This window comes from Panthera onca, chromosome C2 (assembly GCF_046562875.1).
Source record: "Panthera onca isolate mPanOnc1 chromosome C2, mPanOnc1 haplotype 2, whole genome shotgun sequence".
NCBI lineage: Eukaryota > Metazoa > Chordata > Mammalia > Carnivora > Felidae > Panthera > Panthera onca.
The window spans coordinates 68544158-68561157 of NC_138347.1; the positions used below are offsets into that span (position 1 = coordinate 68544158).

Sequence of the window (17000 nt, forward strand, 5' to 3'; positions counted from 1 at the left end):
GTGTGAATCTATGAGCAGAGGCATGTGGGTGAGACATGTGACGTTACGCCTCTCTCCTCCAGAGGCCTGGGTTTCCTTTTGCTGTGACTTGAAGCCCTCCTTCATCTCCATGGTAGTGTCCATACTGGCTATCCAGAGTCTGGGGGGCACTTAGCACAGGGTGCAGGACACGGGCAGGTTGACACCTGTTGGCTGATGCACTTCATTTCAGATGACACGCCGATGTCACTGAGTCATTCCCCTGCTACAAGTCCGATTTAGCAGTGGATGGAAAAGCATCAGTGAAAATAGGTGTGGAAGGTCTTTGACCCGCCGCCCTGAGTCCTTCGAATGCCTTTGGATTCTCCTCCTTCAGCTACCCATTCTCTTCCTCAGACAAGTCTTCTCCTATCTCTGGTCCAGGCGGCATGCCTCTGCCCTGTCTGGGGCCATGTATTTCTTCTGTTCTCAACATAGACTGAACTTATTTTTTCAGACTCTCCTGCTTTGCGCTCCTCTCTCTGTCTCTCTTTCTCCATCTCCTTCCATTCTTTCCTGTTCATCCATCCGCGCAGCTGTCAGTGCCCCACTCCTCTGCCGCTCTTCCTTGGCTCCCTGGTCATTTCTTGCTTATCTACCAGCACTCGTTCTTTTTTAAGTTGCTACAGCTTTACCTTATACAGATTCAGCCTGATTACTCATCTTAACACCCACTTAGACACTTAGAGAAAATTCTACCACCTAGAGTTGCTTAACCTCTTATTCTGTGTTAAGATGTCAGCCGAAGCCCTCAGAGAGAACACGCACTCCCCAGGAGCAACGTGTAGCCGGGCAGGGCAGGGGAAGTGCTATGCAGTGATGGAAGGGGGTGCCGGGGGCTTTTTGTTTTGTCTTTGGAGGCTGTGTTCAGTTTACATTTAGCGGCTCCCTCTGAGCAGTCTGTCCTAGGATCATGGAGCAGGAAATAGCAGCTGCTCAGAACTGTAGTAACTAGGAAGGAGCAAGGAGCCCAAGTGGTCTGAGCTTGCCTAGGTCGGGGAGGCTGAGTCCTGGCCTCTGTCCACCCCTTACAAAGACCAGGTGTGTGGCATTTGCTCACTCGTCATCCTTCCTAGGATTTCTGCATCAATAAGTTGGAGAAGCGGGCTGAGCATTGGACAGGGTCAGAGTCTTTAGTGGAAAGAGGGCATCCTTAGTTCAAGGGTTCCCCAAAGCCCACAGGGTCATCAGGGACTGGGGTAGGGTCCCTGGAGTTCTCAGGGCAAGGGTAAGCAGCATATTGTTTCCCATAACTGCCTGATGGCTTCTGCTCGTCATTGAGCAGGAGCAGCTGAGACCAGTGCCCTCCTTGGTCACAGGTTGGTTTTCTTTTCAAGTTTCCTCCTGGGCCTCCATCTCCAGAGAGACAGAGGAGTCCCTGCCAGGGTTAGGTGCCCAGTTGCAGGTTCATGCTCTGGCTATTGTTGCTGTCGTCCTGTGTGGTTCTGGGGGAGCCCAGTCACAGGCACCACGCTGTGGCCCCTAAAGAAGCCAGAGACCAGACAAGTGAGGGTAAAGAGCAGGAAGCTCAAAGAGGGGAACTTCCTGTATAAGTGGCCTTTTGCTGGTCAGCACTCTGTCCTGCAAAATCCTTATTATATGTCAGTGGTGAGGACTGGAGATGCCTGGAAGCCAGGATTCATATGACCCTCTGATGACCTTCTCTCAAGACCATGTAGCTATGAGTGTGGTTTCCCAGACGTGAAGATGTCCTGAAAACCAAGGTGTGGGTGTGGGGCCATTTCCCTGGCATTCAGAGCACCCAGGACAGGATGGCTGAGGGAGTGGGGTGTTCCCCATGCGGCTCCCTGCAGATTTTTCCACCCAAGATCTCATCGGTTACAGTGCTTTGGAGAGAACCTATGGATGGAATCACTCAACTTCAGTTAAACAAGAATAATCTCCACCTGAAAAGCAAAAGATTGCTAGTATGATTATTTCAGTTCTTACGTTAGAAGAGGTGGCTCCTTTCCTCTTTGCATCCACTTTTGTCTTTTCTCCTTGATGCTGAGGCAGGGGTGGGAGTCGGGGAATGGGAGACGGTGCTAACCCTTTAACTCTGCTTGTGCTGGTGTGTGGACAGGAGGCCCCTGAGAGCAGTAGTTCCTAACCGATTTTGGGTTCCTTGTCCCACTGAGAATCGACTGAAAGGCATGGATCTTCTCCCTAGAAACAGTGTGTTTGCATGAAGTAAATGTAAAATGTTGTCGTGTGAGTAAATGTAAATGTCAAGTAAAGTAACATAAAGAGTAATGCTTTCATGTGAGGCTGGGGTTTCACAGATCCCTGAAGGCTGCCTGTGTACCCTAGATTGAGAACCCCTGCACCAGGTATTTTCTGAAACAGGTGGGCAGCTGTAAGCATCTTTCTCACATGGCCCAGGTGGGCAGGTGCCTGTGCAGCTCTGGGTGAATATGGGTTTCAGGAGGCCCTGCCAGTTCCATTCTGGCTTATACTGTCACAGGGAAGCTTTGACAGAGACAGAGGAGGCAGACCTGCCTTTGCCACGTGGAAATGGCCCTCTCTTCTTGCCAGAAGGCGTTTCACAGCCCCATTTGGAACAGCAAGGGAGCATTACCTGAATGAAATTCTACGAAATCTTAGCTGTCTCCCATTTTTCCATAGTAGCTCTTCCAAAATAATAAGCTCACGGAGGTCCTGTGTGCATGACCAGTGGATGGCTGAATGCACAGCCTCCCTAAGAATGTGTTTCCTTTTCTCACCTCAGCCCTCCTCCCTCCCACCACACTTGTGGACACATTCAGGTTGTCATCTGCTCTTTGGGACTTGATCGAAGTGGACAGAAGTGACAAAATCTTGCATCAAATTGGGGATGCTGAAGGCTCTGTCTTTTGGCATGGAAGCCAGCAACTCCCCTCCAGGGTTGAAGGGATGGAGGTTGGCTGGTTTCTGGTACTCGTTCCTGGCTCTCATAGACTTTGAGCACCATTTCCCAGAGTGGCTGTCTGAGGAAGGCTGCTTCTGTCCTGGACCAGTGAAGTGTGGCAGGGATAGAGGGCAGTAGAGGGACAGCGGCCTCCACATGGGAAGATTGTGTCTTTCCCAGAGGGAATGAGATTTGAGTCAGTTGTCCACATGACAAAGGCTAGGTAAGTACTTTATCCTGAAGGTCCTTGTCAGATCTTCATCCTGGGCATGTAGAGGGAGGGTATTCAGGCAAGTAGGCAGTCACAAAGATGAGCACCCTGCCCCTGGGGGCTTCCTGGCTTGAGCTCCTCAGAGGATGATCAAGATTTAACGCACTCTCAAACCAGTTTAGATCACAAAATATTGAGCAGGTGGCAATTAGATGTGCTTACCTGCTTGTGCGATCGGCAGTTTTGGAGGCTGCACGAATGTGGAATCCTTGGACAGGATTGGAGACCTTTATTCAAATTGATCAGAAAGGCTTCCTGGAGGAGATGAGACTTAGAAGCATGAGCCTGTCTCTGGTTTGAATAAGCCAATGAATTGTCTCAAATCTCCTCTTTGATGTCCATGAAGAAGCACAGTAGGTATGGATCAGCTGACCAGATTAAGGTGTCACGTGGCTGAAAAATTTTGGTGGAGGCAGTGGGGGTGCATTTTTAGGGCCTTCAGCAGTGAAGTCAGTGGGCAATGGAATGGCACCCCTGCCCCCCACGGGGTTGCCCACGTGCGACATGCAGACCCTCTCCAGGCACGTGGGTCTCTGGGCAGAGAGATGGGGCAGGTTCCTGATTTCCCCACCTCCCTCTTTTCCTGGCTAAAACGACTTTTCCCTTCTTTGTTCTTTTCCTCAGTCTATAGTGGCCTTTCTGAAGGATCCAAAAGGGCCTCCACTGTGGGAGGAAGATCCTGGAGCCAAAGACGTTGTCCACATTGATAGTGAAAAGGTAACTTATTTTGCATCGATTCTGGTGGACACTGGAAGCTTCCCCCAACCAGGGTCTCCCTAGAAGAGATGCCCAAAGAAATGAGGAATGGGACTTTTCAGAGACCAGTTGTACTTTTCTCCAAGGGAGCCGGGCCACTAGGCCCCTAATATTTGTTCTCCTTCCCAGCTCCATGACGGAACCTACAGGAGATCACTGGCTGCCTGAGACCTTGCCTGAGACCTCCCATTCTTCACTGCCTTATTTAATGTATTTTAATGTGTTTAGATTTTTCTCAGAGAAATATCCATTTAAAAAGCCTTTCCTTATTATGTAATCCAGTCATTGCTGGGATTGGCTGTGTGTGTGTGTGTGTGTGTGTGTGTGTGTGTGTGTGTGTTTAAAAGTAAGTTTTGTTTTTTTGTTTTCTTTAAGAATAATCTCAGAGATTTGGGTTGGAGTTCCAGAGACTTGGGTCAGATCTCTGTAATTCTAAGTCATGTAAATTTGAGCAAATTATTTACCCTCTTAAGTTTTAATTTCTGGATTTGGCTGGGCTAGGAAGTTAGGGGGTAGAACAGTGGTTCTGATTTATAGTCTCCATACAACCTGACCCTCCTTTCTAAGACTGCCCCACATGACCTGAATGTGCATCTTTATCCATGTATTGTGACACGTGCGTACCTCGTTTGTTTGGCTGTGTCTTCACCTAGGGGTGGGCAAGAACGTCTTTGTTATATTCCAGATGGTCTGTGAGGCAGGCAGTGCTATTTTGTAGATGGAAGGAGAATGTCCTTTTTTTAAAAATCTATGAAATACTGTTGACATACAGTGCTATATTAGTTTCAGATATATAACATAGTGATTCGACAGTTCTACATATTACAGAGTGCTCACCATGAGAAGTGTGGTTACCATCTGTCATGATACAAAGTTATGGCAGTATTACTGACTCTGTTCCCTTTGTTGTACTTTTCATGTCTGTGACTTATTTCTTTTATAATTAGACATTTATACCTCTTTTTAAAAAAAATTTTTTTAATGTTTATTTACTTTTGAGAGAGAGAGAGAGAGAGACAATGCAAGCAAGGGAGGGGCAGAGAAAGAGGGAGACACGGAATCCAAAGCAGGCTCCATGCTCTGAGGTGTCAGCACAGAGCTCAATGTGGGGCTGGAACCCACAGACCGTGAGATTCTGACCTGAGATGAAGTCGGACACTAAACTGACTGAGCCACCCAGGCGCTTCTGGACGTTTATACCTCTTAATCCCCTTCACCTATTTCACTTATGCCCCCACTCCCTTCTCTCTGGCAACCACCAGTTTTTTCTCTGGTTTTATCAGTCTGTTTTTGTTTGGTTTTTTTCGTTTGTTTTGTTTCTTAGATTCCACATATAAGTGAAATCATATGGTATTTGTCTTTCTCTGAATTATTTCACTTAGCATTACCCTCTAGATCCATCCATGTTGCTGCAGATGGTAAGATCTCATTTTTTTTATGGCTGAGTAATATTCCATTGTTTGTTGTGTGTGTGTGTGTGTGTGTGTATGTATATATGTATGTGTATATACACACACACATATATATACACATACATACATACCACATCTTCTTTATCCATTTATCAGTTGATGAACACTTGGGTTGTTTCTGTATCTTGGCTGTTGTAAGTAATGCTGCAGTAAACATAGGGACATGTATATCTTTTCAAGTTAGTGTTTTTATTCTCTTTGGGTAAATACCCGCTAGTGGGAATTACTGGGTCATATGGGATTTCTACTCTCAATTTTTGGGTGAACCTCCATACTCTTTGCATAGTGACCGCACCAGTTTATATTTCCACCAATAGTGCATCCTTGCTAACACTTGTCATTTGTTTTTGTGATAGGAACTGGAGAATGTTTGTTCTTATCTTGATAACATGAAATGTACTTTTTATATTCCTCTGCCTCCTCTCCCTTTTCATTTAAAATTATTGACCCTTAATGCTTATTAATCCAGAAGAAAAGGATGCCATTTATACTTTCTGGAGGAGGGATCATGTGTGATCGTTACGGGCTGGGCAGTTTGAATTAAGGGGCTGGCCATCAGCATTTCTCTGGGATAGAAAATGCCAATATCATCAGAAGGTAAAAAGTATGTTGCTGGCAGGGGAAGAGGGGCAAATGTCAGGAGGTGGTGGCATCTGTGCCCGTAGTTATGAGGAAAACAAGCAGCCTAAACTCACTGTTGCTCGTGGGAAGATTTTGTGATAATGCATGTTTCTAGCCTTTCTGGAAAGTGATTGCCTGCTGTCTCCTTCCCCTGAGATGATCATGTCCTGAAACTCCTAAGATCGTTCTTCTGTAACTAGAAATATTAAGGAGAAAAAAAATGTTTTCACACCTGTAGGCAATCCTCTTGTTACACTTGGTGCTGTTTTCTCTTCTGTAGAAGCTTAAGGTATAGCTGCCTTTCTGCTGATAGAATTTCCACATAAAATAACTAAAAGTTCCCAATTCAAGTTAATTGCCAATTGTATTTGTGAGGTTAGTATTCTGCACTGTTGAAGGTAATTAAGCATCTTTGAATGTACTGTAATGATTGTTACTACCCAGGGTATGAAACCAAATGGCTACAGGCTCAGAAAACCCTTTTCTTCTCAGATCTCAGGTTTTTTCTCCAGGGATTTCAGAAGATCATTTTCAAAGCGTTTGCATTTTCTACCCATAGTCAGGGTCAAAGATCTTAGTTGCTAATTCTGTTTTGTAAAATTATATAATTCTAGTTATGTAAACAAGGGTGAACATTTTCAGAATTTATTATAAAATGTTTTAAATTCCTACAAAATATTTGTAATATTTTTTATCTAACTGAAAAATTATAAGCAATGCGTATTCATTGTTGAAAATTTAGAAAATACAGCTTGAGTTTAAAAAGAAAAACAAGTTACTTTATCCCTTCCCATTGAGAAGTACCCACTGCTGGTATTTTCTGTAGCCTTCCAGGCTTTCAACATAATGCATACATATTTTTACTTACAAAAGTGTCATTACATTTTATATGCTGCTTTCTAACTTGCTTTGTTCCCCCCACTTAACGTAACAGGCGTATCTTATTGTGACATTAAATATTCCTCTTCATCGTTTTTAATGATGCAGTAGTATTCCATAGAGCGGGATGTACCCTCATCTATTTACCTAATGCCTTGTTGCTGCCAGAAAGCTGCATTTCACAATCTCCTTTTACTTTCCTTATTATTCAAAAGAGAAAAACCTCTAATTTTCTTCTATGGAAACTGGTTAGAGAAGCAAATTATTTTAATCAAAACATGCTTTGTCATTGCGTTTCTCTGCAGTCCTTGATAGATTTGCTTTTTCCGGAACATCGTTGACTTTCGTTGGAAGAAAGGTCTTTGACCCTGCTTTACACTGAAGTCTCTCCATTAGCACTGTTGTGAAATATAAAAAATGTCTTTTTTTGCATTTATTGTATTTATTTAACAAATAATTATGTATTGCATAATAATGTGCCAGGCACTGTTTGGAGGGTTTTACAAATACAGATGATCTATATCTCATGGGGGCAGGAGGGCATGCCTCATCTGTGTGTTCCTGTGCACACGATGGGCTCCTGGGCACATGGACGGTGGCGGTAGGGCTGGGGAAAGAGACAGTGGGTTTGGGTTAGCCCTGTGTGACCTTAACCAGCAGATCTCTGTCTAGCCAAGTTGGCCACGTGAAAACAACCACCCCCCTACAACACAATCACTCCATAAATCACATGAGAGGGCAGCCTGGTTGAGCCTCACGGGACATAAATAGTTCCTTGCAGGTTTTTAATCGTTCAGGTGGAGCTGCAGGTAAAGCTGGTAGCCTGGTCCTGACTACTTCATCATACCAGGTGGCCTTGGGAAAGCCATGTGCCCCCTCGGGGCCTCAGTTTCCTCATTTGTAATATGCAGGGGTAGTACAGATTGTCTCGATCGTCCAGCTCCTGACAGGCTGAAACTCTTGCTGCATGCCCCAAACCCCACGTCAGACCATGGGACATCTGAAGTGCTGGACAGCTCCTTCCACCGTGGTGGTGCCCCCACCCCCCAGAGCCAGGGGCATGTCACCTCCCTGTTATGTTATTGTGTGTGTGACCTGCCGTGTTCTCTCTTTGTGCCTCAGGACTTCAGACGGCTCCTGAAGAAGGAAGAGAAGCCCCTCCTGATGATGTTTTATGCCCCCTGTGAGTGACCTTTCTCCTTTGGGCCAGAGTTCATTGTTCAGCCTCTTGGAGGGGCAGCTGGGGGTTGGGAGGCGGGGGACTGGGAACTAGCCCCAACTCTCTTAGAATGTGAAGTGCGTCCCTCACCCCATCTCTCCGTCTCTGCCTCTTTGCCTTTTCATTTGGCTCCTCCCCTCCTACTGTCCACATCAGTTTTTCTCTCACTAGAATCTGCATCCTTCTGCCCTCCTTGCCCCGAGCTCTACCTAGCAACAACACGGATCTCTCCAGGTATTCCTTTCCCACCAGCTGTGTGCCTGGTGGAGCTATGTGCCGATGGAGCCACGCCTCACCCTCTAGGTCCACTGCTGCTCACCAGCCAGAGCCTGGCCAGCCCCCCAAGGCAGCCATTTGCCCAGCTCTGGCTCCTGCACACCTCTGCTGGTGTCACCTGGGAAGTGTGGGGGAATCAGGACCAGGGAGAAAAGGGCCTCATATTTTGGTTCATTCTCTAGATGAGGCACAAAGCCATAGGAACAGCAGAAAGATCATTGAGATGACAACCAGAAGACCCAGGTTCTAATTCCAGCTATGCCAACAATCGAGCTGGGTGACCTTGGTCAAATCCTTCGCCTTCAAATCCTTCACCTCTCTGCCCCTCAGTTTCCATTGCTTTTTAAAAAAATTTTTTTGATATTTACTTATTTTTGAGGAGGAGAGAGAGCATGAGCAGGGAAGAGGCAGAGAGAGAGAGACACAGAATCTGAAGCAGATACCAGGCTCCAAGCTGTCAGCACAGAGCCCGACATGGGGCTCGAACTCAGGAGCCATGAGATCATGACCTGAGCCAAAATCGGATGCTTAACCAACTGAGCTACTCAGGTGCCCCCATCCCCCTCAGTTTCCATTTCTATACGAAAAGGGAGTGTATCAGAGCAGTGGCTTTCAGACTTTTTGACTGTATTTCCTAGTATTAATTTAAAAATATTTTCCATGGCAACCTGGTGCTATAAGTATACATGTAACTTATATATACTTATAGTAAATAAGTTGACTAAGTAAATAAGCTGAAACAACAGTTTTACAAAACCATACTTTACCCTTACTACTTGCCATCTACTCTGCCAGATGTAGTATGCACTATTTCGTTTTTCTATTTTGTTTTATGTATGTATCTTTGTTTGTTTATATTTGAGAGAGAGACAGAGCACAAGCCGGGGAGGGGCAGAGAGAGAGGGAAACAGAACCTGAAGCAGGCTCCAGACTCCTAGCTGTCAGCACAGAGACCGATGCGGGGCCCAAACTCATAAGCCATGAGATCATGACCTGAGCTGAAGTCGGATGCTTTAACCAACTGAGCTACCCATGCACCCCAGCCTATTTTGTTTTATTCAGAAGTTACTGGTTTTTCCTCTAACCCTCTAATAGAGGGTCTGCAAACTATGGCCCGTGGGCTGTCCATCTTTTTTGGTAAGTTAATTTTTGTTGGAATAGACATATTCATTTGTTTATAGATTGTGGCTGCTTTCAATAGCTAAGCAGAGTTAATTAGTTGATAGTATGTTCTACAAAGCCTCAAATATTCTGCCTGGGCCACCCTGTAGTCTAACAGGTCCCGACCCACAGATTGAAAAACCCTGGAATAGAGCCTATGTAAGGCCCCTAGAGCTGTAGCTCTGTGATCTGCATAATGCCCTTCAGAAAACTAAAGACTGGAGAGAGAGGGGCCATGTGTGGTGGGATGTGGGTGTGCCCTGGCCTGTCCGTGGCTTGGAGGAGTATCAGTGGCTATCATCCATCACCCCACAATGGACTTCCTTCACACACCCCAGGCCCCTTTCCCCTCTGGTAACCACTGAACTATGAGTTTGTTTTTGTTTAGTTTAGTTTGGTTTTTAGATTCCACATGGAAGTAAAATGATAAGGTTTTTGTCTTTCTCCTTCTGACTTATTTCACTTAGCATAATGCCCTCAGTGTCCATCCATGTTGTTGCAGGGGGCAAGAGTTCATTATTTTTTATGGGTGAGTAGTAATTCTGTTGTGTATATATGTGTGTGTGTGTGTGTGTGTGTGTGTGTGTGTGTGTGTGTGTGTGTATACATACATACACGTATATATACCATACATACCACAGCTCTTTATCCATTCATCCACTGATGGACATATAGGTTGTTTCCATATATTGGTTATTGTAAATAATCCTGCAATAAACATAGGAGTGCATATATATTTTCAAATTAATGTTTTTATATTCTTCAGATAAATACTGTTCCAGTAGTGGAAGAGCTGGATCATATGGGAGTTGTATTCTTAATTTTTTGAGGAATCTCCATACTGTTTTTCATAGTAGTTGTACCAACGTACGTTCCTACCAACAGTGTACAAGAGTTCCTATTTCTCCACATCTTCGCCAACACTTGCTATTTCTTTTTGATAAAATCCCTTCTGACAGGCGTGGCACACAATGATATATCATTGTGGTTTTGATTTGCATTTCCCTGATGAGTGATGTTGAACATCTTTTCATGTGTCTGTTGGCTCACTTGATTGTGTTGAATGATCCTTTTAATGTATTGTTGAATTTGGTTTGCTAATATTTTGATGAGGATTTTCACGTCTATGTTCATCAAGGATATTGGCCTATAATTTTCTCTTTTTGTGGTGTTCTTGTCTGGTTTTGGTATCAGAGTAACTGGCCTCATAAAATGTATTTGGAGGTATTCCCCTCCTTTTCAGTGTTTTGAAAGAGAGGAGAATAGATATTGAATCTTTGAATGTTTGAAAGAATTTATCAGTGAAGCTATCTGGTCCTGGACTTTTGTTTTTGGCAGGTTTTTGATCACTGATTCAATCTCATTGCTAGTAATTGGTCTATTCAGGTTTTCTGTTTCTTACTGATTTAGTCCTAGAAGATTATATGTTTCTAGGAATTTGCATATTTCTTCTAAATTATCCAATTTTTTTTGGTGACTAATTGTCCATACTAGTCTCTTAGGATCCTTTGTATTTCTATGATGTGAGTTGTAACTTCTCATTTCAGTTCTATTTACTCTTGTAAGCCTGCCTTGAATCCCTTTTCTTGAGTTCTTTGGACAAAGACCCCTCCCATTTCCACCTGAATGATCATGCCTCCCAAGATGGCTGCCCTTTTATGAGGTTCTGGTGGTTCTGTGGTTTGTTCACCATAACAATAGCCTGTCCCCAGCCCCTGTTGATTGCTGGGTATCCCCCTAACCCAGCCTCCTCTCAGACACCTTGCTGGCCTTAAGGGTGTGCCTGCCTATAGAAAGGAGGCCCTGGTGTCCTACTTCTAGTTAGATCAGGCTTTGCTCAGAATGGTCATGCACCTTAACCTTGGGTCATTCTCTTCTTTAATGTTCACTGGTTGGTTTCACGCCTTTTTGTTTCTCCTTGGAGGGATCTTATTAACTGCTTAGCTGTGAGTTGCTTCAGGAATTGTCCTGCCTACCCAGCCCCTTGAGGAGAGGGCACCCTTTGGTTTATCTCAGAACCTTTCAGGATTCAATGTATGGGCTAGATGAGATTAAAACCGAGTATATGTCTGTATATAGTTCGTGTCACAGGCAGGATCATGGTATAGTCGTGTGGGTTTCATTAAAACGACACTAGTCCATCACTTACAAAGGTGGTTCCCTAGCAGTTTGCGCTGGAATGTGTGTGCCATCTCCCCCACCCCTTTCCCAGGCTGTCTGGGAGGGTGCCCATCCTCCTCCCCATAGCAGGCAGAGAGGCATGCATAGCTATTACCTTTATATAATAGAAAGTGGGATAGAAGTTAGGTCCCTTGTTGGTGTCACAGAGCAGTTAATAGTCGAGAAGGGAGGATGAAAACTTGGAGCCGTTAAGTTCAAATTTGTGAAGGGGTCAGACTGGATGGCCTCCTGGGTCCCAGGTAACCTCAGGACTCTTTTGTTGTTGTTTTTATTGAAACAGACGTGTGCTTTTTATTATACTAGTCCACTCAAGCCTTCATGGCCTCATAATTCAGCTTATTCCTGGAAACGTACTAGTTCTCTAACTGGGAAGTCTTTTAGGACTCTGATCCTTTGATCACGTTCGGGGTGAATGAACCCAAAGGCAGTGGGAGGCTTTACTTGTGACAAGGAATCTGGGTCCCTGGGACCTCTTGTTTATTCAGTAAATGTTGACAGAATTAGTGAGAAAATAAATGGGTGACCACTCTAACTTTCAGGGTTTGAGAGTGACAATTAGTCTTATCTCTTCCTGTGCCTCCCGGTTGACAAATCCATTGAAAGAGAGATTCAGATAGGGATCGTGGTACCAGCTCTATTTTTGGTCAAGTTAAATTGGAAACTGGCTTGGCCTGTAGCTTCCTATTACTCTTCCATCACCTCTTCACCTCACTAACTTCTTCTCCCAGAGCTGCTGGGCTCCACCCATGGGGATTTGTGGGGGACATGAGGGTAATGTTGCTGCAGCCTGCAGACGGGCAGAGCTGGAAAAGAGACGCCACCCCTGTGGGAGTAGTTCATAAATTAAGCCCCTGACTGATGAATGTGGCCCAGTGGGTGTCAGACTCCCACCATCTCATCAAGCCACTGAATAAAGAGTAGATGAACTCCAAGTGCACTCCCCCCTGCCCCCGACTTATTTTCCCTCCTGGGAGTGATATCCTCTGTCCCCTGTGGAGTGTTCCCCCACTGCAGACCTAGCAGGTGCAGACACTCAGGTCTTGTATTGACAGTGCCTTCCTTGCTGAGCGTCCGGCTCTGTCCTCCCAAGTGTTGGCTCTGCCCCTCAGCCTCCAGGGGAGACTCTGTGTCCACTCCATAGATGGGAAAGCTGAGGCTCAGACTACTCGCTCAGTCTTAGCACAGGCAGCAGATAGTCAAGGGGAGACCTGGGTCTCATACTCCCCAGAGCTGAGCATCTTGTTTGCTGTGCGCCCCCCGTTATCCCTGCTGTGTGTCATCCACCATGGAGCATGGGCACCTGGCCGGGTCGGCCTTGTTGTCCCTGTTTCCCTCCTCTGTGAGTGTCCCACCATGGGAACAGTGTCCCCTGACAAATGTCACATTCTTTTCTTCATGACACTTGTGGGGATGGGGCTGTGTGTGGCAGCTGATGGAGAGAGGTGCATCTTGTCTTCTGAGGACAGATGCTGCGGGCTGTCCTTGCAACCACTCCCACACTCCTGAGTCTCCCTGAGTCTGAGCCTGAACTAATGGCATGAACCTAAGCCCAGGCTGGTGTGTGTACAGTGTGTGTCCGTCTGTCTGCTGGGCAGGAATGTCACAGGAGGATCATGGGCATTTGGGGAGTTCCATGTCAAAACCCCCTGCATCACATTTGGTCCAGCAGACTTGTGCTGGGGAGGTTCCCGTGGAACCTTGGACCTGCTCACAGTTCTCCAGTGTCTGTATCTGGCCCCGTGGGTGAGAGCACCTCTCCGATCTGTATTACTCTGCCCACAGTCTGCCAAGGTGTTAGCTAAACACGGATTAGAGCTTGTCCGCCTACTGCTGCTCGGCCCTGTCCCCACTGTCATGTTGAGATGAGATCCAGCCTGACACAGGGGTCTGGTCAGCTTTGGTGTCTACAGCCTTCAAGTGCATCTCAAAGCCTTTTTGCAGCAGAGCGGCTGTCAGAAAGACTAACAGCCTGACATGTCTGAATTCCTTATGTCTGAAGAAACTGGTACGTGTGTCCTGTGGGATCACTATGGAAATGTGGCCTGCTCTGATCGATGCAGGGGCGGGGTGAGCGGAGAGGTTTTAAAGCAAGGTCGCTCTGAAGTGGTAGTGGATGTTTGGGGCCTGGCTATCTTGGCCCTGTGTCCCCCAAGGCTTGGGAGGCCTTCATCATCCCAGGAGAAGAGTGACCACAGAACCCCACAGAGGGTTGAGCCAGAGACATCACAGAATCCTCGATGTCAGAGCTGGAAGGGGCCTGAGGTTGTCTGCTCCAACCCTCCTCATTTGCCAGAAGGAGCCATCACCCAGAGAGCCATGTCCAGGGCCACCACGCAGTGCATCCAGGGAAGACAGGCCCTCAGGTGTGCCAATCCTGGCCTGGTGCACCTCCTGCAAGGCCAGAGTCAGTATTTCACACCCAGCCCATCTCCACTCACTGCCCAGTTATTCTTGTTAAGAAAAGGGGCATGGAAATCCCAAGAGTCATTGTACCCATGGTTGCACATTTTTCTTCCTAATGGCATCTGATTCAGGTTCATTTACAGTCCCTGACTGTGCTTTCCTGTCACATGTTCGGGTTCCCTGTATTCCTGTTGAACTCATGATCAGCCCTAAACTATTCCACGCTTTGACCTTCTCCAGCTGTGTCACATTTGCTTAGTCAGTCCCACATTTATCGAGGGACTGCTGGGCTGTGTCGTGGTCTACACTATCAAGATTGTAAGCTCTTTGGAGGGCAGGGCCTCTATTCCTTCTGTGTCCTCAGGGTCAGCAGCAGTCCTGCCCTTCTGCAGGCTGAGTAAAAGTTTGCTGGCAGAGGTTAGCCTGAGGGGAGAGAAGCCAGGGCATAGGGGTCCAGCACCCACCGTAACCAAGTTTGTTTCTCTTCTATCTGTGACCAGGGTGCAGCGTGTGCAAGAGGATAATGCCACATTTCCAGAAGGCCGCGACCCAGCTGCGAGGCCACGTTGTGAGTGAGGCCCATGGGCCTGGCAGAGCTGGCCAACTCCCAGACTTCTCCCTCTCACCTGGAGAGGCGGTGGGAGGAAGGGGCCTAGGGTGCAGGGAGAGGGCAGGTCTGAAAATCTCAAGGAGTCACCCTCCCGCTGCCCTAGGCATGTGACTCAGACCTGTTCTTGGTGGATGGCAAGAACTCCCCAGAGTTGCTGGGACCAGGAGAGTTCAGTGCTTGTCCAAGCAAGGCCAGTGACGAAATAGCCAGGAAACCAGCAAGAAGCCCAGGTGGTATTGCTGGGTGGCCAGGGGCCATCAGCAGAGCATCATGGCTCCAGAATTACTGGGGCTGGGCTCCAAAGCAGGCCAAGGCTCCCAGTGCTGGGCAGCCCAGTGGCGGCAAAAGGGGCATGGTGACCAGTGGTGGGCCCAAAGCACAAGCAGATTCACGGGAAAGTTTCCTGCCAGGCTTACCAGGGATCTGTTTATGTGGGGCTGGAGGAGCCGTGGAAACGACAGCAGAAAGAGGCAGTCCAGGTGGGGAGCCGGACACCCGAACTCGCAGGTGCTCTCTGAAGGAGAGTGTGCAGTGTGTGTGTGTGTGTGTGTGTGTGTGTGTGTGTGTGTGTGTGTGTGTAGGGGGGGGTGAAGCAGACAGGAGGCAGGGTTGTGTCAGGAGTGCCCATCTTTCAGGGACAAGAGGGGGAAGAGGAGCCCCTGAGGAAACGAGCCTCAGGAAGGAAGAACAACCAGGATGGTGCAGCAAGGGCAGGGGAGACTGGACAGTCAGACCTCACCAGGCTGAGGACCACTCACTGATGGTCCCAGTCATCTCTGGGCAGCCTCCACCTGCCAGCCTTGTCTCTTCTGTGCCACGTGTCTATCTAGTTTTGCGCATTCCCTGAGCCACACAAATACCGAGGGTTTTTTGTTTTGTTTTTGTTGGTGGTAACAGAAAAATAACTGTTGGCCCCTCTAGGGAGCATGGAAAAATCCATATGCTTTTCATGAAAGGTTGTGGGGAGGAGAGCCATCACCATGGTGGGGCTGGCCAAAGTCCCACTAAGGGAGTTCTGATTTCTTAAAACTGAATCATGATCTTTACAGATCAAATGAAGTTGGTGATTAGTTCAGAGTCAATTTAAAAAGTGTACATGGGCATGGTGACACAGCCCTGCTAGCCTAGCCCGCTACAAGCCTGGGTTGCAAAGAACCAGTGCTTTCTCTTTTGACCTCATTCTCGGGCAACACCAAGGTCCTGCTTGTTTATCACTAATGAATTTTTAGCAACTCACCTGGAGATGTTTGGCCTCGGGGCACACATACATCACTTGGGGGAAGTTTCACTTCGCATTTTGGGGCCTTAATAGATAGCATATATGACGATTATTTCGCCTGGAGAAAAGACTTAATTATCCAGTGTTCTCCCTACTCATAACTCGCATACTCTTAGAAAACTTCTCCACTCAACTTCCTAACTCTGTGGTGCGGTGGAAGTTAAATAGCTCCAGCCCCAGTCACATCACAAATACCTGGCCAGCCCCACCAAAGCAGGTAAGGTCTTGGTGCTATTCTTGTGCACCTTCTGGAAGGTTCCCAGCCAATGCTGCATCTACCTGCCAAACTCAGTGTTCCAGTCCCTTCCATGCTCCCATAGAGTTTGTCCTTGCCGTGCATGGCCAGGTCTGCTCATCTTTGCTTGTATTCCAGATCACTTTCTTCACCAGTTGACACTAATTATAGTATGATTTTCTCACTGTAGTGTGAGCTTCTTGAGTACTGGGACACTGTTTGGTTCACATCTGTTTCTTCAACACAGAGCACAGGGCCAAGCTTGTGGTACCCCATACATACGGATAAGTGAATGAATGAATGTGTGGCTTATCACTCTTGAGCACGTTTTATTTTAAGCTCAGTATTTACATTAAAAATATTTCTCTTTTTGAAGGAATTCAGAGCATCAGTTATTAAGGACAGAGACAAAGTGGGAAGGATGTTTGTGAGCTGAGGGCTTGCCCCTTGGCCCTGGGCTCATACTATGCTCTTTCTCAAGATTATCCGTGAAGATTATTTGTGTTAAGGGTACTTGGTTCCAAAAAAGGAGACAACAACAACAGCAGTGCCTGCCTTTCCTGCCTGCACCCAGGTCAAGAAACATAAAAAGTGACCCTCCCAGTTCCCTAGACAACGTTACAGAAAACTCAGTGGGATCGTCTGAGTACCTGGACAGCCTGGCTGGTCAAGCCCAGCTTTGGCCAGGTGTTAGTTACCTTGGCCTAAGGCATCTGTGTTGTATGAACACAT

At 46.8% G+C, this 17000-nt stretch overlaps 1 protein-coding gene across 1 annotated transcript in view; it reads left to right on the forward strand.

Moving 5' to 3' along the window:
- Positions 1-17000, forward strand: part of PDIA5 (protein disulfide isomerase family A member 5) — a 93461-nt gene that overhangs the window by 35634 nt on the left and 40827 nt on the right. The window contains exons 6-8 of the mRNA XM_060639769.3: positions 3801-3893; positions 8027-8087; positions 14645-14712. Coding sequence (XP_060495752.3) covers positions 3801-3893; positions 8027-8087; positions 14645-14712 — 222 coding nt within the window. The remainder of the gene's footprint in view (positions 1-3800; positions 3894-8026; positions 8088-14644; positions 14713-17000) is intronic.